Consider the following 22,251-nt stretch of genomic DNA (forward strand, 5'->3'; position numbering starts at 1 on the left):
TCCCTGCACACAAGACGGGGGACGTCTTTCAACTGTGAGTTATAGGAGAGAAAACGACACAATCAAGTGTCAGATAGTTAAACACCTGCATTCTGGTGTGTCTGCGGCTGAACTTGAAAAATTATGTCAGTATTAAGGTGAAGATCTGCAAAAAGTAATGATGTTTAAATTCTAACCATTATCTAGGCATTAAAGGGATAATTCTTAAATAAATAATAACACTACAAACACTACAACAAACAACAAAACACTAATTTTAACCTTCATGCAGGCCCTAGCTTCATATTTACCTTTCAGACAAAATGTGGAACTATTCCTTAAAATGTCTAGCTTCCATTTTACAGACTGAGCAGTTGTTCTCATAATGACAAATATGTATAAAATTGGTGGAGTTCCTCTTTAATAGTTTTCTTATTGTTTATTTGACAGGTATGACGCTACTCGTGGCTTTGCGTGTGTGAATGCTGAGCAGCCTGCTGGAAAACGCTGTCAGGACTACAAGGTCCGCTTTACTTGTCCACTAGATTTCTGCTCAGTGTGACATGTCAATGGTTAACATTTTTTAAGGGATTTACTGTTAGTGCAGAATATGGAGTGACTGCTCAGCCAATATGTTTTGCCATCAACCTATATCATAACATATATATGTTGCTATAGTGTGTTGTTTCTTAGTATCCTTTATTCAATAAAACAATTTGGTTTCAGTGTCTCATCAGAACTTGAAGCAGACAGTAAATATTACACATTTTTACAATAATACATGTATGTTATAATAAAACTTCACAATTCTGCATCAATCTGATTGTCTGAACTTTCTGTTGTTTGCTGCTAACCACATTAAAGGTCTTTACCAACTGTTTCTGCTGTGCTGTGTGCTGCATCTGGGTCATACACACACCAAGCCTGTGATTGCTGAACTCAGACCACAGTACAGCTGAGACATAGTTCTGCTGCCTAGTAACCACATCCAACAGATCCTATGTGCCCATGAGTCAGTGGGTATTATACTAAAGAAACATTTTGGTAACAAAATGCATCATGGCTAATCTGTGGCCTCATTTAGCATCAGTTATTGCAACATTTGGATTATCTCTTACATTGAGCTTGTCTGTTAATAATACACAATGTTTAGTTACTCAGTTAAGAGTTAATACATGAATGTCTTTCCACTGCCAGACCCGCTAAACTGGGACTTTGGTCAAATAAGAATTTGAGTCTCAAAGACAGGTGTCAAAACCAATTTCAAAACCAGATAATTGAAGCTTAACAGTTCATTATTGGAATGTCAGTGAGATTTCACAAGTACAGCATTCATGTGCATTATTTTGTATGTAAGAGCAGCAACAGCATTACAAGGAAAATACGTGTTGGTGTTTTTTTTTAAAGCAAAACTTTGCTAACATGAAAACCTCTGCAAAACAAAAAAAAAGGTAATACTGAAAAGAAAGAAGTAAGAACATGTTGCCTTTATTTCACAGTGATTTATTGTTACAACTTAAGCTGTTATTCCCCCTAATGTATATCATGGTCTTGACATTCAAAAAATATTTTTTAAGCCTATTATTATTTTTGTTTAACATATATATTTGGGACAAAATGCTTTGACCCACTCAATTCTAGTGTAAATATTTCAATCTTCACATTCTTGTACTTTTTTGTCCCCAGTATAGCGGTAGACATCAAAGACTTGGTCAACAGTAATAGGCCTACAGAAAAAACTAGAAGTGGGAGCGTCATTTCCGGTGGAATATTCCAGCGCACTTATCCTAGGTCTTTAAAAGGACGCGCTCAAAAAGCGGCGGTGAAGTTGACAGGTAAACGGCCATATGTTCTGTATATGCTGACGATAGCGTAGCGACTAGAAATATACAGGGCAGTGAGAAAGAAAAGGAAAAAGAAATACAGATAATAGGGCCCGCTTGGTACGTGCGCCTTTAGACGTCTCCGTCACTCGACTGTCTAGACTTTGTATTCTTGGAGGTCCTTTCAGGTAAGAAGAGATGCACTTTATGCAGCCGAGAGGTTATGTTGCATCTATATCTTCAATTTAAATACTGGGTGTTTTAGAACAAAACGCTTGCTTTGCATGCATTTGGTCGCTGTTGTGGTTGTGACGCAGTTTCTCCAGCCTTATCATTAAAACGCTGCATCCGTAGTCAGCTCTGAATATTCACCACATGCTGCTTGACATCAGCTTATTCTTGTTTTCATGCCTCGGCTGATGTTTTTGTGCAGGTGGGTTTCGGCTGTTATGCACAGAGGACTGATGCTGAGGATAGAGAGCTGCGCATTCAGGCGCCCGCTGAGCAGCTGTACTGTTAGGCCTGAACCAGCAGATGGTTTGGGAAGGACAATCAGATTTGGGGAAGCATTACCGAGCATCCATGGCTGAATAATGCATCATATAGTCCCTTACGTATTAGATATTATGCCGGTGTGATGTCAACAAATTGATCAAGATAAAGAAGTGAGGCAGGAGGGTTATTTTTTTACGCACACGACATATTTTATTCGGCCATAAACTCCCGAGACCCGTTTATAAACCTACAATATATCTAACTAGTACAATTTAAACTGATGCAGCTGAGGGAAAATTTTATTTAAGGATTCAAATTTACTACTGGTATCAGCATAGCTAAATTTGTAAGCATGTGGTTGCCAAAACTGACTATCTTATTAAAGATTTTGTGTGGCATGACACTGTGGTTCATTTTTAATTTGCATATATATATATATATATATATATATATATATATATAGGCCTATATATCATGCTAAAATTGTTTTGTATATCAAATTCACTATAATCTATGTGACACATATGTAATATGTAAGTAAGCTTGAATCCTTTACTTTACAGCTGATGTGCTGTGAGCCAGAGACAATCATGATCCTCCTGACTCCTTCCTCTGGTAGGTGCTTGTTTCCCAATTTTACCTGATAATCTGGATTACTGTACACGGGTGCCAGAGATTAAAGCCTAGCTCTGCTTGAATCAAATTAGGCAGGGAAACAACTACAAATGTGCTCCAAGATGCTTGGAATTAAAAGGACTAACTAATTCATTTTGTAAAATTAGCCGAAAACACACATGAGATGTATACAGTAGCATATAGTACATAAAATGCAGTCACAATGTACAATTATAAAAAATTCTGTGCAGGTACACATCAAGACAAACACTTGTGAAAGAAATGGTTCAGTAGCACAGTACCCATACATTAATATGCACTGTACATAGTTAATACAGAGGATAGTTTATTGAAATAGACTATTAGTATATGAATATATAGCATAATACAGATTCATTAACCGCTAATAGAATATATATGGATAAATGTTCTTTGACTGCTGTTCATTATTTTGTATACAAATCACAGTTAGCTTAGTTAAAATGCACATAGTTTATAGTGCTCAGTGAGTTCACTACAGATTATCTCTGTCAGAATTCCTTTCCTTGTTTTTCTGTCAGTCTTTTTAGTGGTTTCCAGGTAACCTAGCATGGTATTACATAACAAGGGCCCTCCCATCATGCTTTGCAGTCATTAGGCAGCAACCCAGAAATAGAGACTGCTATACTGCTTGAAATCGACTGTCCGACTCAGGCTTTTTCCTCTGTGTAATCACTTTATTGTATAAAGTGATTAGAGTTAAACTTGACCCTAAGATCTGCCACCTCACTCACTGTTATTATCATGTTGCTGCTCTCTGGCATATGGTGTTATGGTTCTTGATTTTCAGAAAAATGCAGAATATTATCGGCATTAACTGATGTGCTGTGTTTACCCATGAAAAGTAATAATTCAGATAATTTAGATAATTCAAATGGCAGGCTGTAATTTTTCAAGTTAAAGTGTAAGTTATTGTTGGCTTTTTGTTGTGTCTCATACGCTGTTTTCTTTCAGATGAAGAGTCTCTTGAACAAGTCTGGCTTTGGAGTCACAGGAAGTTCAGGGTGAAAAACACTTTAAGGGTTGCTATTGCAACATTTCAAAATCCTTAAATTTTGCAGGTCATTATCTGTGCATTCTGTCTAGGACAGGACTATGGCTTGAAAGAAAGTTGTAATCTCACAAGAGAGGAGGCAGACACAGAAAACAAAGATGTCTTTGTTTGACTTAATTAAAAAACTTCACAGCTTTGTGGGAGCAGTTCAGGCCGGAGCGAGGCAGTGTCAGCAGTGCATGTTGCTGACTAAGATGTAGCGTTTACTATTGTTCATATTGTAAAATTTGTCTTCAAAACAATAAAAGTGACAAAGCATATGATTTACTAACTGCCCTTTGAACAAAGTTTATAAAAATATTACGATTGGCGATATAACCAATGCAACTTGAATAGAAACTGCGTCCTATAAAAAACAAGAAACCAAGGAGAGCTTGTAGTTCCATCTTTATTTTATTTTTATTTTTTACCACGATTGCCATTAAAACCTCGGCTGCAGTGGTATTTATAGATTTAAACAGTGAGCTGTGAGAGTGCTGCTGCCATGTCCTTGTTCCAGGTCACTAGGTTTGATCAGGCTAATTGATCTCACATCGGTGCTTTAGGTCCAACTCACTCTCACTATAGCCAATGGTGTATGTGGTAGTCATAGCTTGTTCCCCACACCAGTATTTGTATGTATTTGATCCCTAATAAGATCACAGTTCAGTGCTAACACCTCACGTATCCTGTTCAGACATGTATCCTTTTGATGTATTTCCTTTGCAAATATCATCTATGCTATTGAAGTTTACTGCATGCTGTTTTTGGTTAAAATACATATAACACTGTTATTGCATAACTGATCATGTAAGTAGATAATGGTACACTGTAATGTTGCATGCTGTAGGCTGCGAATGAACACATGTACAGTAACAAATGCATTTTAATGATCAGAGAGTGGATGAATGTATCGTAAGGTCGGTCTCCGTCCAATAAACATACGTCTTGGTAAGTGATGCTTCTTTTACGTAAGACGGGAATTCCTTTTTAAGTGATACTTTGCTTTAAAGGCACAATGAGTAGGATTTGTCCACAGAGACAGACAGAGCTTCCGACTTGATGACATTGATCGGCCAGGCTTCGTTAAGAAACTACCAGCATTTCCAGACAAAATCCTCCTCATTGAGCCTTTAAAACAGTAAAAAAAAAAAAAAAAAAAAAAAAAGGAAGAAACACACCTATGCAAACATGTGCTACAATATCTTGAAATATGGATTCCCAGTATTAAGATTACTTTCAGAATTTTGACAAATGTTTTCTTTGACTTCAACTGGGATTTGATTATTTAACTGTTCCCATTCATACACCCTCATCAAAAGGTCAGCTGCTATGGTTCTCCCGATCACAGTGAGGGTTTAGCTTTTAGCTGTAGCAGAGCAGAGGTGATTGCCCTGACAAAGACAACTACTAACTGCTACTGTTGTGTGGTCTCAGGTCTCTTCCAGTGTGCCGACAAGCTTTTTCTGAGCGATGACGCCACCGGACTCCAGATCAAGGAGTTCGCACGTAAAAATGCAGCTAATGCTCTGTCAGTTGCCAACATGGTCATGGGCATGGCCTCCATTCTCAGCAGTCTAAATGGGTGAGTGAACACACCCTTATTGGATTTTAGTATCTGAATTATTTGTCAGGCTCAGCTGTAGGATGGACAAAATCTATAATCTACTACACGGTCGCCCATAAAGTTGAAATAAAGTTGAAATAATATAATATATATATATATATATATATATATATATATATATATATATATATATATATATATATATATATATATATATATATATATATATATATTCAATCTCTTCCAAACATATAAAAAAAAAAACATATGAAAATTAAACCACAATTAACAGAGAATTATGTCTGAAAGCAAAATTATTCCAACTTTATCATTGTATTCATTTATTTGAAGTCCAAAACAAAACTTTAAATAAAAGTTCGAGATTTGGCATGGGGTTTAAAAAACACATTTTAGATATTAATGGCCCTGAGGGGCCCTGTTTTTCTAAATTAATCAGATAATCTACTCATTTCAGAAAAACAAGCGCAATTTTTTAACTTAAAATTCCAAATTAGCCTATTATTAGCTAATTGTCATAAAAGAAAAATTCTGAGATATATGTAAATATTATCTAATTAATTTTGAAAAACTGTGCATTTTTTTCTTTCGAGTGAATACATACAACACATATTTGAAGTGTACTAAAAGATATTTCACAAAATGTCAGAAAACGTCCTAAAAACTTTTGAAAACTTTGAAAACCCTACGCAAATCCTTACGTTTTTTTCAAATTCTTGTTTGGCTTTTTTATTTTCTTTATAGAGAACTGTTTTTAGAATTGTTTTTAGAACTGTTGAAATCTAACCAGCTACATTTTTAGGCCTTTTGCACTGTTGAGAAGCATCAAATATTTACCCCTTTGAAATGGGTTGTTGTCATCAAATAGCTCAACCTTACTCTCACTTGTTTTGTTCAGGCACCATCATGCTGCATGTTGGCTGGTTCTGATTGGCTACCTGCTGGATTTGGCAGACGGAGCAGTTGCCAGGCGACTTGATGCCTGCTCTGCACTGGGTAAGTGTCAGTGTTGTGGTCAACAGCTCTTACCAAAGATAAACTTCAACTGGGCTGTTGGCAGGGCTCCCTGCTCAATCCTTTGTCTGGACTTTTTAATTTGGCTGCACAAAGTCATAAACAAAGGCAACCAGTAAAAGGAAACTTTGCTGCTGCAATACTCTGGAAAGTCTTACAAAGTCTCCAACAGAAGAATCATACATATTTCATGAAATGTCATTTGAGCTTTATCAAATCAGAGTCGTCTTAGGTTTTTATTTTTTATTTTTTTGTTTCTAAGGACTCTGTAAGATGTTTCACGGTTGATGTTTGAGCATGAATGGCATGACATCCCCTTTCTTGTCCCCAGACACTTTACTGTGCACTGTGGCTAGTTTTCAAAAAACATCTCAGTACCACACTTGGTAAACCAAGAGGCACAATTAGCCATTTTAAAAGCTTCCAGTGTGAAATTTCACATTTTCTCTGGCGCCCAAAATAGCTCCCAGGTGCATCACAATACATCAGTGGCTGAACATTTCAGGGGGCTTTGTGTCCCGACAGGGTTTTTCTGCATGACTTTGCAGGTGGATGTTGTTGTGCCCCCCCATGTATTTTGTCGAATGAACAATCACTTTCTGATTAAGCAGCCAAATTCCACGGGATCACGCTCCAATTGTCTATTTTATCCCGTTGCTTTGGGTTCTCTGCATATCTGAAATTGCTAAAATTGTTGACCCTGGGCTGTGGAATTCCACCTCGGTCATTCGAGCTGTGGCCTGAATCACCTCATCCTCGTCTGCTGAAAACATGCTCCGTGCTCCTGGGGGATAAAGAGGCGGGGGAGTGGAGAATGTTGTTTATAGAATAGTCGCCTGTTGGGCTGACACTGAAATTTCCACTTGGAGATTTTCACACGTACACAACCCATTGTCATGGATCCGTAACACTGGCAGTGGCCATACTGGAGGGCTTATAACATATTTACACTGACTTTAATACAATATAAATCATGACTAAGGCACTGTGGATTAAAATAACTGTAATAATAGAAAAGTTGGAGCTCACTAGCAGCTTCTCTAAATCCCAAAAATTCACATCTCCTTGGTAACTTCAAATAGACACATTTAGTATTAACATTTATCTTTTTCATGTTCAGGTGCGAAGCTAGATGACTTTGCCGACTTCACGACCTTCGGGATTGCGACATCTTTGCTACTAAGGACGTCCGACCTGCTTGACAACATCCTTTGCGTGTGTTACGTCTTGTCTGTGTTCGTCCGCCTCTGTTTCTTCACAAGCGGTAAGTTCAGAAATGTAGCGTAATTGTATGATATTTATTATTTAAAGCAGTGGTTCTCAAATGGGGGTATGACAGGTTGGGTCGAACCATCCTGGTATGGGGGAGACTCTGGGTTTTTAGGATAATGAAATTGAATAGCCTACTGAATATAAAATTCATTTTATGAACTTATACTTATATTTTCCTAAAATATTCATTAAATAATTATTTTTAAAGGATTTTTGCATGGATACTACTTTTTAAATGTATATTTAAAAAAAAAAAAAAACTTTTTAAATGTATATTTTAAAATCTCACGTACATCAAAGATGGAGTCGTGGTTGAAGCGTAGCAGTTATAGTTTTAAATAGTTATATGGTCACTGTTTTTACTACATTAGTTTGAATCACTACATTTTAGTGATGAGAAATATTTGCAATAAAATTAGTCATGGATTATTAACATGTTTGAAATAGTTTTTTTCCCCAAATGTTTGAATTTTGTATGTGTTTATCAGTTCCAAAGTTTAATAAGTCAAACACTGATGGCACAGCGCTCTGTTTTTAACTCTTTTTTTTTTCAACCAAAAATCCTATGCCCTGGTTAGGGGGTACTTGGCTGAAAAAATATTTCACAGGGGGTACATCACTGAAAAAAGGTTGAGAACCACTGATTTAAAGGATGCACAGGAGCTTTATTCTTTGTTTCTGTCCCCAGGGATCCCATTCATGTACCGCGGCCTGCCCTGCATCTACTCCTCAGGCATCCTGGCCAGTGCCTCTCTGCTGTCAGGGGGAAACCTGGTCATGCTGCGGGTCATTGCAGTGGCCATGATCCTCTTTATGATCAGCCAGAACTTCTACCCTCACGACAGAGTGCTGGAGTCCCAGGCCTGGAAGAAAGTAGTCTACGCTGGAGGTAAAGCCATTTTTAAAAAATGAATTCCATCTCTGTTGGACAGGAGCGTCATGACCAGGAGTAATGACAGCATTAGTTAGTTAGTGTCAGAAATGCTTCATAAAGCAAATGGAGGGACACAATTAACAAAATCTATAAAATTGAGATCATGGGGTTAGGAATCAAGCTAAACTGACATAGAAAACAAATATTATATTTACACTTTAATATATTTAAAACCATTTTTTTAAAAATATAGTTTATTTCAAATTTCATAGAAGTTGGGACATGGCGTAAAAAGTAATTAAAACCAGAGTGCATCAATTTGTATTTAGTGTATATTCACAAAAAACAAAGAAACAAAAAAACGCAAAAGTTTATCAACATAAAATGTGTTGTCTTTGTATAGTTAATAGTATATTTCAAAAAGAATAAGCAAATTATCACATTCTGTTTTATTTATGTTTTAGACAACATCCCAACTTATTTGGAACCAAGGTTGCATTTTTACTTTATTTATTTCCCTTTTCCCTGTTGTAGTATTTATTAATCAAATGTGTTGCTAGTACTGTATTTATTTATTTATTCATTCATTTATTCATTCATTTATTCATTCATTTATTTATTTATTCATTCATTCATTTATTTATTTATTTATTCATTTATCAGATTGTGGAGTGGGATGGGAGGACTATAAAGTATAGCTATTAAAAAGTTGTTGTTTTTTTTAACTGCTGTGAAGTATTACAATTTAAAAAATGCTTTATCGAATTAGATTTCAGGTACAAAATGTAGCATTTGCACAAGATAGTGGTATCTAGCAATGAAGATAGTTTTGGCAGACATTTTTTTACCAATACATGCTGCTGTTGAGTTTGTCAAATGTATTTTTCAGTGCTTTTTCTCTAAAGATCTCACTCAACTTCTATTTTTTTATTCTTTTTTTTTTGTATTAGGAGTGATGATGGTGTTCTGCTCTTCTTTCCCCCCTGCATGTGTCTACTACCTGCTGTGGTCAGTCTCCTACATTTTGTTCCCAACATCCCTTTGGAGCAGTAAAGTGTAAAAAACGGTGCTGGCTTTGTCCAAAACTTCCATGTAGTTTTACCTCTTGCCCATCTGGCTAAACTGAGGCTTCCAGACTGCTGCAGCTTCCTAAAGCCATGGAGGATCCAAGCTGAACATGCTCATGCTTCACAGGCAAAAACTCGCTCTATTTGACTTTTATTTTGATGTGACTTCTCTACAACAGAACCCAGATTGAAGGAGTTAGAGTGAGGGATTAGAAAGACTTGTTCAAAGGATTTTCATCAGGTTTATTATCCCATGTAATCTCTCTACTTTAGTATTAATCCAATCAATGTTGTGTACATGCAGCAGCCGGGCACATAATTTTCTCACTGGACAATATGAAAATTATTATTTTGAATTAGGAAATTACACGAATATCTAATATATTTTTGCCTCTATCTCTAAGTGTGCAATCACATAGGATCATAACTCTTATTATGATGTCCATAGTGTTGAGCATAACTGTTCAAATGCAACAGTATGTTGGCTTTTATCAATGAATATACATTGATTTCTCAGCATATTATTCAAAATTTCAAGTCCTTTCCAGTTTATCTATTACAGTACCAGGCATTAATACAGCACCACCACCAGCCATGTGTTATTTGACTGTGTGTTAATGTTTGTATCAGGGTTGAGGTCACTTCACTTTCGTATCATTCAGGTCAGGATGATTTCCTTGAAATCCACTTTTTTCCATTGTATAGTGGTCTCAAATCCTTCTAATAAGAAACTTTGGAACATGATGGTGCAGCTGTCCTTATCATTAGATTTTGACTTCATCTGAAAGTTGACTGACCCCAACTCTGGCCTCTGTGAATTTGGGACTTTAGACTTTTTACCAAGTTGTGGTGGTCAAAGAAATTATGCGCTAGATTTCCACATTTCTACTATGTGTCATGTTATTTGACCATTGTATGTGTTTGCCTCTGTTTTAAGAGGCATTGCAATTCAAAAAAAGTAAATCCACACTGGATCACATCTTTAAGTACTCCTCTGACCACAATTACTGACATCAGTGACATAAGATGAAACGATTCAGTGTGAATTTACCCTTAAAAAGCAACAACACACGGGCTGCAAACCCTGCTTTTCCTCACCTCGCTGCAAGTTCTGCCTCCACCTTAAAGGTGTTGTAACATTGCACTACAGTTGATGTTAGCTGTGCTCACAAATGCACCACACCACTGCTAGTGGTGGAGCGGCATTAAAACTTTCGGAGAGTTTAAGTGTGTTGTTAATCTTTAACTTGGCGAGTATTCAGTCTGAGGGACATCACTTTTTTGTAGACCATGTTTCACAATGTGTATTTATGCCTCTTTGCAGTGTGTGTGACAGATGGGGAGATTATACAGTGTACACACATTTATATTTGGACTCCATTACCTTCTGAGTCACAGTCATCTTGTGATCAGAGGTGTCAAAAATAATAATAAGGTATGTCATCACTAACAATTTCAGTTCAGTGATCTTAAATAAGAAGATTTTAATGATTTGAATCCTCATGCATTATCACAACCAGACATAAGCTTTTTGTTAATTTTCTTGATTTAGGAAATTTTGCTTTAGTTTCCCTCAGAAAGCACTATTAGGTCGGCTCATTCAGATAACTCATAATTTAACACGACAAGTTGCCTAATTGAGTCTCCCTAGTAGAAGAAGAAAGTAGAATATCAATATTGATCTAAACCCACTGTGGTTCTTGGCATGGTTATAGTAACCAATGTTGTGAAAAAAAAACCTACAATGTTAAGTGCATACACAGACTAAACACAAACCTACTCTAGTGAATCCAGCTTTCCTGTGTGGGTGTTTTGGTTTTCAAACTGTGAAGTCACAGTAATGTATGCATGCCAAGAGCATTACAGATAAAATGACTGTACTCTTTGCCCTGTGATAAAAATAAAAAAAGAAGATCTTAATGGATAATAAGATCTGTGATTTTACTTTTACTGTCTGTACATTTTTGACAATAAAGAGGTGATAATAAAATGAATTGTTTTCAGTGTCATTAGTTAGCTATTCAATTTCAGAGGATGTTACTTTGAAATCACAGTTCATATGTTGTTTCCTGTGTTGCCATAGTTGGGACACATGAGCCTATGAAAGCAGTCCTGCATTTTTGTTATACTCAGATATGTCTATGACCTCGGGAACACAAATGTCTTTAGTAGCCGCCAGATGCTGTGAGGACTCAAGCAGCTTTATGATGGCCGAGAATGCTGGTCGGTCTTTAAAACTCCACATCCAACAGTACTTCATCAGATCATACCTAAAAGCATACAAATGTTATTGTTAAAGGAATAGATTGACAGTTTTAGTCACTTTATTTTGCTGAAAGTCAGATGAGACAAATTTGAAGCCGATGCTGGTTAGCTTAGCACAGACACTGGTAGTCTTCTGTTCACGGGTAAATCAAATCTGCCTTCTGATTAAGCAGATTATATAAAGTGTTTTAGTGAGCTTTAGAAGTGCTATTGGGTGGATTTTTCTCCTTTGGACAGAGACAAGCTAACTGTTCCCCCTGCTTTCACTCTTTGTGCTAAGCTAAGCTAACCCGCTGGTGATTTGAGTTCAAACACTATAGTTTTTGGATTTGAGAGGTAGTTTTTCATGCTTACTACTATTTTCATACTGCCTAGGACTGGGGATTGCAAACTTTACTAACAAAAGAGCCATTGTCGGTAAAAAAAAAAAAAAAAAAAAGAGAGAGAGAAAATGTCTAAAATTAGCCTACATTCACCCCGACTCACCAAATACACATGTTGAATATATTAAATATATGAGTGTTTGGCCCCTCTTACTGCTAAAGTAAGTAACTATTTGAAACAAATTGTCATTATTATTATTATTATTATTATTATTATTATTATTATAGTATTAGGTCATTTTAAGTCAAAGTATATTACTCCATGTTAAGTCAGCCTATTTCTTACAAGTTTACTCACAAAGTTCCTCCACAATTCTCCGGTCTCTTCATTCGATAAGAACCCTGTAGCTTTGGAAGCACAGTAAGGGACTCCAGCTCAGGGTATGGAGGAGAGCCTGAGACAAATAAAAAAATAAATAAAAAAGAGGAGAATAATTGATTAAAAGATGCAAAGATGTGAAAAAAAACTGATTGATTAAATAATCTGCTTCCAGATAATACAACATGCAGCTTTACCTAATGTAATCAGTTCATAGAGAAAGATTCCAAATGACCACCTATGGGAAATAAAATGTTAATAAATGCTTCGACTCATATTAATAATTATTTTTGTGTGTGTTTTGTTTTCTTAGCCATAACTCTGCCCTTACACGTCACTCCTGTCGATACTGAGCTGCATCATGATCCTCTCTGGAGCCTGCCATTTGAGAGGCACCTCTGCTGCCCTCTGCCTAATTGGTGGATCCATGCGTCCTCCAAATGCCACACCCAGCCCAGAGACTCGGGCTGAGAGGCCTGGGCCAATTAAGATGTTTCTGGCAGCAACATCACCGTGCACCAGCCTGTGCTCTGACATCAGGTAATCCTGAGGGAGAGGCCAATTAGAGCCAAACACTTGCTATCAATCTTTGGTTGAAATAGTAATTCATAATTCAAGAGAAACATGAGGAAAATTCGTATGTGGATCATGACTGGTTGTGGCATAGCAAGACATCAATATTTAGCTAATTTTTGTTTTTTTGGGGGGGGGAATAATTGGTCAACTAAAAGTAACTCACCAGGCCAGCTGCAACTTGCTTTGCCACCAGAAACACAGACTTCTCAGAGAAGTTCAGGGATGCATTTGCATTTGTTTCCTTCTAGAGGGAAGAAAAGTTCCTCATCATTGCACTCAATTTAGAAACTGGAGATTGCATGTATCATTAAATATAAGTTTGGGTTTTAATCAAAGCTGTGCAGCACTGTTACATTTCTGAGTGTCCAGAGGAAGTGAAGGAGGTTCCCTGGACTGTTCGCATCTAAGACCAGACACATGGGCGGACGCTTGGTCTGACAGTACAACATCCGCACCACGTTCTTGTGTTTGCATACTGTAGTGTGGAAGAGGATCCACTCCAAAAACTCCTTCGCTTCAGGCTGGTTCAGGCCATCTAAAGTGTTAATAATAGAGGGTTAGTGAGAAACCATATAATCTCTTTTTAATTATATTTGCAATATAATGAAAACACCAATGATGTCTTCACATGCTTTTGCTGTTATTGCACACAAAAGACCCTGATCATCCCGGCCTCATATCGAATTCATGCTGTACCTTTTAAGGTCTTAACCACCACAGCAGAGGAGGCTCCATCTCTCTTCTTCAGCAAACCTTTACAAATGGGGCCATAGCGACCCGTCTGCCAAAACTCTAGCCCCTCAAGAACACACTCATCAGGGATTTCCCAGGAGTACAATGCTGCCTGGACCCTTGGAGTGCTTATAGAAGCTGCAGTCAGGGTGACACTCTGCTGGCCTGTTAGAAAACACAACAGTAGATGCAGCTTTACTATGAGCCAGTGATATATTAGCTCCTGGTGCTGCTCTCAGGCACTAATGAAATAGAAGCTCAGATATATGTATGGTTTTTCAACGGTTTTATAAAGAAGATATACAGTTATTGCAATTCATACCATTTGTAAAATGAACTGCAGTGCTCTGTCCTCTTTGTTTCTTCTTGTGGAGTTTATAGAAAATCACAGCCACAACTAAAACTGTGCTCAGAGCCAGCAGACAAGGAATGATTATTACAGCAAGTGGACCAGCTGACTCCTCATCTAAACAAGGAGTGACAGAAGAGACAGGTTTCCAATAAGAGGAGAGGAGTATGCAATAACATGAGTTTGCAATAAGTGCCATGTGTATAACTTACAGCACATGGGGAGCGAGGTATCGTTGCTACATCCATGTGGAGCAGCAGCTGGCATTTTTCACATATGAGAGAAGTGGCAGATCATATCAACAGATTAAATTCAAAAGCCAGATAAGTTTATCCCTGTGTAGAAAGTAAAACTGTAAGATTATTTAAAATGTAAAAATCATGCAAGGGGTGAAGTCTAATTGCAACAAATTACTTTGAAGGTTTCCTACCTGACACCTGCTGCCACAATGTTCCAGCAAACACATATTTCCAACCTTACAATATGAATTTTAAGGCAGCAACAAGCTAAAAAAATCCCTCAAACAAGAATGTTATCAGCTGTTTTTCAGAAAATAGGCTCAGCTTTATCCGTTTGCCTGCAAGGGCGCTGACCGAAGAGGTGAGCCTGAGAGTTGACTGAATGTTAATAATTAACAAATCACTAGAAATGATAACATTCATGGGTGTTGTGCTCACATATACTACTCCCTTACATATCTGATTAAACTGTGATAAACATGCATACGTAAGTAATGTCAGTTTTATGTTGGTTTGCTCCGTAGAAGCGACATCTATTGAACGTCTGACCATCCTGGAAGGGGGATCCCTCGTCTGTGGCTCTCCCTGAGGTTTCTTTCTTTTTTTTTATCCTGTTGAGGTTTTTTCAGGTAGTTTTTCCGGATTCAAAGTGAGGATCCAAGGTCAAAGGAGGGTGTATGCTCATCATAATGTAAAGCCCTGTGAGGAAATTTGTGATTTTGAGCTATATAAATAAAAAAATGAGTTGAAATCAACTGAAATATGTTACGTGTAGTATGTCTTTTTTGGTTCCACATTAGAAAATTGGACTTTGTTTCATCAGACAAGGAACAGAAGAGCATAGAATCAGTGGCGGATGAAGTACTCGGACTTCTCCTTAAATCTTAAAAGTAACAATACCACAGAGTAGAAACACTCTAATGCATTCAAAATTGTACTAAAATACAAAGTACAAAAATATTAGCATCAAAATATAACTAAAGTACTCTTCATGCAAAAATGTTTTATTGTTGTTTTATTATCAGAGTATTGATGCATTCATGTGTTCATCACTTTCATGTTGCAGGTGGTGAAAGTGAAGCTATTTTTAAGTTCATTCTACATCAGAACTTGTAAAGTAACTCAAGCTGTCAGACAAATGTGATTAAATTAACAGTACAGTATTTCCCTTTGAAATAAAGTGGAGTAGAAGTACAACGTAGCATTAAATCAAAGTAGCCTACAATACTTGAGTAAATGTACTTAGTTACTTTCCAACATTACATACAATCTATTAGAGGTGAAGCCAAATCAAAATAGACAAAACCTATTAAAAAAGGAGGGGAGGGATTGTGCGCGAATGTGTAGATGCTGACTATGAATGTTCTTGTGGTCTATATAAAGCACAATAACACCTCTGTGTATTTAAGGAAATTCATTTTTATAGTAGTACAGTAGCAGCAGCTACCAGGAGTGCTTGGAGTGAGGTGCCAGCCTGTACCAGCCTCTGACTGTTACAACCACAAGAGGGCAGGCTTGCGCAAGAAATCGCCTCCAACAGGGAAGGTTGCAATTTGCATTCCATGGACCTAAAAGTTCAAAACTACATAACAAAAGCCCAAGAATCACATAGTTGGAAGTTGCAACCCATTGTATACGGAACACATTTGACAGATTGCACACAAACTGTAGCTCGACTATACTGAAATTAGAATAAACATGTCCCACGTGAAAAGATGTGTCCCAGTGCGGGAGTTCCGCCTTGCTAAACACACCATGGAAACAAAACCCAGCGCTTCCCAATCATAGAAGCCCCGCCTCCTGTCAGTCACTATTGGTTCAACTAAAAGTCTTTAGCACCGCCCTCCTGGTCTCCAATTGGGCAGAAGCTCTTGCAATCAGGAAACCAACACGGAAAAAGATGGAGAAAAAAAAGTTATGGAGTAAAGCCTAATCGGATCACGTCTGTTGCATGCTGCTGCGTAGTTTTTAGTGAGGGAAAAAATCCCCACCACAGTGCCTCCGGAGAAACGAGAAGGGGCACAGGGTGTGAAACGGAGGAGAAAAAACAGAGATTGAGTGTGAGACGGAGCAGATAATCGCCCGGTTCAGAGCAGGGCCAGGTATGTTTTTCCGTTTCCAAGGACTGCCTTTGCTGATGTCACAGCGGAGGAGGGCAGGAGAGGAGGACAGGTGCGTAGAGTAAAGTTGACTCTCCGGTAGGCTCGGGAGAAGAGCTGTCACTGAGTCGAGAACAGCTTTTTGGAGTTAGTTTTTGAAGTTTTCTTGCATTTTTTCTTTAAAAAAAATAGTTTTTTTGGGGGGGTGCAATCAGTTCGGCTGGCGTTTTCAAGTGGAATATATACTCCACGCTTTTCTGGTGCGCACAAACTGCGGAGCTCACAGGATCAGCCCTGCTCTGTGATCTCGGGGTTTTACAGCGTGGAGGAAGCTGCTATTGTTTTTTTTAAAGTGCATATTGCTGTGAACTGGGGTGGGGGATCGAGACGCCCCAGCATCAGAACCAGCACTTCCCGCTTCAATGCGACACTGACGCAGCTGATCTCGCATCCCAGTCGCGGACAGGTGATGCTCGAGTAAATCAATGGAAGGATCGATCGTCAACACAGGGGGTTTGATCTGAAAAAAATATTTTGTTTTCATTGGAATGGAATACAACACAAGAAACCAGCATCAACTTCTCTAATCTGCAATGGTTTTTCCATGCGTCATTGCGTCTTAGGATCTGAAGCGGGTCTTGCGTTGAAGGACACTCGTTCTTGGACTTCCTTCAAGGTTTACAAGAGCTACCAACAATGTCCAAGACACTGAAGAAGAAGAAGCACTGGTCCACTAAAGTGCAGGAGTGCACCCTGTCGTGGGGGGGTTCCGGGGAGTTGGTCACGGTAGTGGAGGTGCTAGGCGGCGCGGAGCTGGGAGAGTTCCCCCACCTCGGACACATAGTTTCGGAGGCGATGGTTTGTCACGCCGGGAGGTTTCCCTGCAGCGGGGACGTGCTGCTGGAGGTGAACGGCACTCCGGTGAGCGGACTCACCAACCGAGACACACTGGCTGTCATCCGCCACTTTCGGGAGCCTATCCGCCTGAAGACTGTGAAACCAGGTGTGTATTTAAATCACAAAGACCCCATACACCCCTGTAAGTCCCCACCCCACATACACAGCCAGACCACACAATAACCTGGACCGCTTAGGACAGGTGAGACCAATATCATGAATAAATAAGAGGGACTTGGGTATACAGTCCTGCAGCTGAGCCCCTGTTTGCCTGTAGGGCATTGGGTGTATCATGTGTAAGTGTGAATATTTAGAAGCCAATCTGCAGGTTTAAAGTGTGTTTTCAGCCTGTTTAAGCATATCTAAATGGTCTATCTGCATGCCTTCTATTCATTCATGTGGAAACAGAACACTTTGAACAAACTGCTCTAGCTGCTGTAGTACAAACCTGCCAAACAACACAAGTGAGGGACCTGCTGTGTTAAAGCGTGCTTGTTTATAGTGCCCTGATCTGCATGCACTACAACATTCGTCATGGGGCTCTCAGTCCTTTGCCTTAACTCAGTCTGTTATCTTTTTTGCATCCATGCACAAGTGTTGCATCTGTGTACTCCATGGTAACACACACACACACACAAACACACACGCACACACACACACACACACACACACAGGCAAGCATGTGTGAAGGGTGCAACCCACTGCTCTAATGTTGTTAATTGTAATTCTCTGTCTGTAAGCTCCGCTTAAAGCTTATTGATTGGATTTATGTGTCTGTTATTACCTGACTTATTGGAATTAATTTGTGCTTCTTTGTGGCTCACAGATATGCCTAATGAGTGCGTGAAATGTACCAAAACATACTGACAGTCAATCTCTACCAGTCATGTGAGACAGAAGATTTGTGTGAGTGTGTGTGCGTGTGTGTGTGTGTGTTTATATGGATGGATAGATTTGATGGAGGCACTGCTGAGTGCGGCGCTTTGCAAACACTTAGCTGAGATTTGTTAATGGCTGCCTTGCCAGCTTAGACGGTGTTGGTCTGCTTGTGTTGAGGTGAGTCCAAGTCTAATTGAATCAATTAGGCCTGTATCCTTAAATCCCCAGGATGCTGTGCCAGCCCGGCAGCACAGTTTGACACCATGACTGTCAGGTATTCATGCTGGTTTTCTGTGAAGTGGATTGGTCCTTCTGCATAAAGTATACCTGTTGATCAGGGTGGGCAGATGTGGTGGAAATCAACACCACAGGATTATTATCACTTTTATGAGACCAAATTCTTCAAACACACATTGGAGGGAATTTTCTTTTTCTTTTTTTGGCCTGTTTAATCTTGTGCTTCCTTGTGTATTGTACATTAGCGTCACGTTTCACAATGTTAACTCTGGTACAAGTCTTTTAACATTTTCTCTGTGTTCTGTAATGTTACTTGTGTGTTAAGTGATGTTAGAGCCACACTGTGACATGTAGGCTTCTTACCATAGGCTCCTCTGTTCCCCTCGGGGCCTCTCCCTGTGTTTATATCTCTGTCCCCTTCCTCATGATTAATTCAAGCATCATCCATCATTGATGGCTGCTCCGTGCCAAGATGAGGTGGCTGATGGGCGGATCAGATGTTGGCCGACTGGTGTGGATATAAACTTGTATTCTCATGAGATCGGAAAGTTTGGGAGTGAGGATAAAAGATTAGTAGTAGAGAGTTTTGGGTTAATTTGAGGTGAGGCTTGTGGGTCTGTTTCCAAAGAAACGGCACAGTGTTGCGTGTGTGCTTTGTGTTTGCATAAAAAAGTTACATCAGCCTGTAAGAGGAGCTTTTACATCATTCCAGTGCTGGATTTTTTCCCTCTCCCTTCTGGGTGCCTAGTTTGTCTTTACTTTATCTTCTCCCCTCAGCCGATTACACCTTATCATCACATTCTGCCATCCCCGCTCGTCTCTGGTATTTTCTTCCCTTTGCAATATTATTCTATATTTTATTCTGCCTCTCACTTTTGCCTTTGCTTGCTTCCCCCAAACCTGATTCCATTACCAGTATACTAAATATTTCATCCTTTTTTGAGCCACTTTATCCTCCTAAGTAAGTCTGACAATCTTTAAAAAATGTTCACATTTCTTCAGAATCTTACTCCATTTAGGGCTTACCACTAATTTCCTCTACCTACCATGACAATTACACCTTCAGCTTCTACATCAAACATAATTTTGCGCCTTAAAGGCAGCTGAGACTGCTCGACACTTCCCCTGTACTGTCAGGACAGAAAACAGAAGTTTGCCTCGAGTGTTCCTTTGGCTCCGGACCAGCCGATGCACTCAGTATGCAGCTCCCATCCAGAGAGAGGAGCAAGGCAATAGGCAGTAACCTTGAGGGGGCGATTGAGAGTAGAGGCGTCGTGATACAGATACCTATTGCAGCTGAGAGTGGGCAGCCCATTGATTAATGCTGTAAACAGACTTAGATGTGCTTGTTTTAGCCTCATGGAGCTTAATGGATGGACCATTTAGCTCTCAGGTCCTGGAGCAAACCTTGATTCACAAATCAGGTTTGAGATGGATGCAGGACAAAAAGGTTTTTCTAAACCTTCCACCGTCACTTCTGAAAGATAAACAATAATACTGACATACCGAGTTAACAATGGTTCACATTTTTGTCGTGCTTCTCCAGAGATGATATCTGAGCACAGCGTCAGGTGGAATAACACATCTGTCAAGGTGTTTACTGTTAAGTGTTCTCCACCATAAAGTTATGGGCGGAAAGAAATATGTATTTACTTAAAAAAACAATAAAATGTCAGCATTTTTTATGGTAACCTTGGTGGATAAATGCACTGTAACACTCAACAATATAAGCTATAGGAGTATTATGACCATACATCAGCCTTAATGCAACAGTGCTATATATTTCTACTTTGAATATAATACATCATCATTAATACAAGCAGTCAGTGAATTTAACTTAAAGTAGGGCATCCTATGAAGCTATTTTCCTTCATGGAGTTTAATTTTTACCAAAGGAAAAACAAGTGTTTATATATATTTTTATTTGCAGTAATGTTATTTTTTAAATCCCCAGGAGTCCTCCAGCTACAGAGCATCTTTTATTTTGGGCACTTAGTAGCTATACCTACAGTATCTAGTGAGAAATGAACTGCAAAAATGTGTCATTTCATACAATCACACTCCACTTAATACCCAAGGAGAGGTGATAAAAAGGAGCTGCTTGCAGTTTTTTTATTTACCATTTTCATGTCTGAAAGGGAGTTATAGATAACTCGAGTGCTTGATGTATCTCACCGGGGGCTTTTATTCGGATGCGCACACTAAAAGATGAAGAATTCAGCGTTAAGTTATTCTTTTGGATCTAATAGACTCTTTTCAAGCGTGCAGTCCTTTTTGTTTTTAACTAAAGAGACCAGAAAAAGGATCCAGAGGACAAACGGTGCCATAAGGAATCCAGGTAACAGCGAGCTTGAATAATTGAACGAGAGATAATTGCAGTGTGTTTTTTATTCCACCTGTTGGGCTTTCTTCAGCAGAGAGAAACCCAAAGGAGCCTCCTCCTCTCCTCCTGGGATCCTCTTACACTGTCATACATCACCAACTCGCTAGTTCACTGCGTCCCAGGAGTTACTTTTTGATGAAGTGTTTTAATTTACCTTTTGATGTACTTACTTTTTCCTCAACTTGCTTTGTCCATTTCCACATCGTTTGTTAATTATAATTACGTTATAATCTCCCACAATGCTTTTAGATATCCACCTGGGAATTTGTCTGAATTTGCTGCCTTTGTGGCTTTCTCGACCAAACAGCAGAGAAAAGTTTTTAGCCTTGTACTCACACTAAATATTAGAGGTGGGGTAAAAAAATTGATTCAGCATATCGTGATATTTTGCGTGGCAGTATTATATCAATTCAGGGCCGCCAAGTATCGAAATTAACCTCACTTTTAGGAATAAACTGGAAATACTGGTATCATATGAAACTAGGAGATCTATCTAAACTAGGAATCTAAAGACACAATGTGTGACAGGATATCATGTTGGGCTTTTTCACGTTTCATTAAAAAAAATTCAAAGTAGTGAAGCTTGAAGTTGAGGAAAGTTTTGAGAAAATGCTGCTGTTGTTGTCCATACATGTTTGATATCAGTTCAGTTCAGTTTGACTGAATAGTTTGTTGGTCAGTCTGTGGGTTTGACTCATTGTGGAGAAATAAAAAGACTGAAGTGAGATGAATAGACTGAGAATTTTCTCTTATTTGACAAAACAATCCTTGATTGAATTGAATTTTATGGACACAAAATACAGTCAAACAGTTAAATTGCAATATATTTTTGCAATACTCGCCATAATGCAAAATGCCTAATATCCCAATAATATCTCACACCTCTACTAAATATGTCTACCTATTCTCAATTATAATTAATTGTTTTGTCTTAAATTCCTGTTTTTACTCCCCACAGCCCAAGGTGATGCTATCAATTTTTTTTATCCAAGCAACACACCGAAGATATTTACTTTACTATAATTATGAATAAGAAACGCTGCAACCTAAATGGTCACTGGTTCATCAAAATACCTGCCAATTCATTTTCTGTCACT

General features: G+C 38.5%; 3 protein-coding genes and 1 long non-coding RNA gene across 9 annotated transcripts in view; 3 read left to right on the forward strand and 1 right to left on the reverse strand.

Moving 5' to 3' along the window:
- Window positions 1–1,820: 1,820 nt before the first annotated feature.
- Window positions 1,821–10,739, forward strand: tmem269 (transmembrane protein 269). Of its 2 annotated transcripts, none has more exons than XM_059332433.1 (7): window positions 1,821–1,990; window positions 2,861–2,912; window positions 5,422–5,569; window positions 6,468–6,565; window positions 7,704–7,847; window positions 8,544–8,744; window positions 9,680–10,739. In XM_059332433.1, the coding sequence occupies exons 2-7, from the start codon at window positions 2,864–2,866 to the stop codon at window positions 9,787–9,789; spliced, it is 750 nt and encodes a 249-aa protein (XP_059188416.1). In that variant the 5' UTR covers window positions 1,821–1,990; window positions 2,861–2,863; the 3' UTR covers window positions 9,790–10,739. The 2 variants fall into 2 exon arrangements, with proteins under 2 accessions (XP_059188416.1, XP_059188417.1); XM_059332434.1 differs by having other exon boundaries at window positions 9,743–10,739.
- A 705-nt stretch (window positions 10,740–11,444) lies between these two features.
- si:ch73-206d17.1 (tyrosine-protein kinase STYK1) lies at window positions 11,445–15,117 on the reverse strand. 4 transcript variants are annotated; one of them, XM_059332428.1, is made up of 10 exons: window positions 14,851–15,117; window positions 14,633–14,755; window positions 14,394–14,537; window positions 14,036–14,236; window positions 13,693–13,874; window positions 13,503–13,580; window positions 13,095–13,309; window positions 12,961–13,001; window positions 12,743–12,839; window positions 11,445–12,066 (listed from the first exon to the last, which is right to left on the reverse strand). In XM_059332428.1, the coding sequence occupies exons 2-10, from the start codon at window positions 14,685–14,687 to the stop codon at window positions 11,895–11,897; spliced, it is 1,185 nt and encodes a 394-aa protein (XP_059188411.1). In that variant the 5' UTR covers window positions 14,688–14,755; window positions 14,851–15,117; the 3' UTR covers window positions 11,445–11,894. The 4 variants fall into 4 exon arrangements, with proteins under 4 accessions (XP_059188411.1, XP_059188410.1, XP_059188412.1 ...); XM_059332427.1 differs by having other exon boundaries at window positions 13,503–13,583; window positions 14,633–14,772; window positions 14,851–15,115; XM_059332429.1 differs by having other exon boundaries at window positions 13,503–13,583; window positions 14,633–14,680; window positions 14,851–15,114.
- On the forward strand, window positions 13,163–15,423 carry LOC131971130 (uncharacterized). The gene is made up of 2 exons (XR_009394350.1): window positions 13,163–13,303; window positions 15,184–15,423. It is a non-coding gene; the product is annotated as an uncharacterized LOC131971130 (long non-coding RNA).
- A 1,170-nt stretch (window positions 15,424–16,593) lies between these two features.
- The window catches only part of magi3a (membrane associated guanylate kinase, WW and PDZ domain containing 3a), a 117,990-nt gene continuing 112,332 nt past the window's right edge, over window positions 16,594–22,251 (forward strand). Inside the window, exon 1 of one of the 2 annotated variants that reach the window (XM_059332420.1) lies at window positions 16,594–17,761. In XM_059332420.1, coding sequence (XP_059188403.1) covers window positions 17,455–17,761 — 307 coding nt within the window. In that variant the 5' untranslated portion in view covers window positions 16,594–17,454. The remainder of the gene's footprint in view (window positions 17,762–22,251) is intronic. The other variant, XM_059332422.1, reaches the window with a different exon arrangement.

This window comes from Centropristis striata, chromosome 5, assembly GCF_030273125.1.
Source record: "Centropristis striata isolate RG_2023a ecotype Rhode Island chromosome 5, C.striata_1.0, whole genome shotgun sequence".
In the NCBI taxonomy this organism is placed as follows: domain Eukaryota; kingdom Metazoa; phylum Chordata; class Actinopteri; order Perciformes; family Serranidae; genus Centropristis; species Centropristis striata.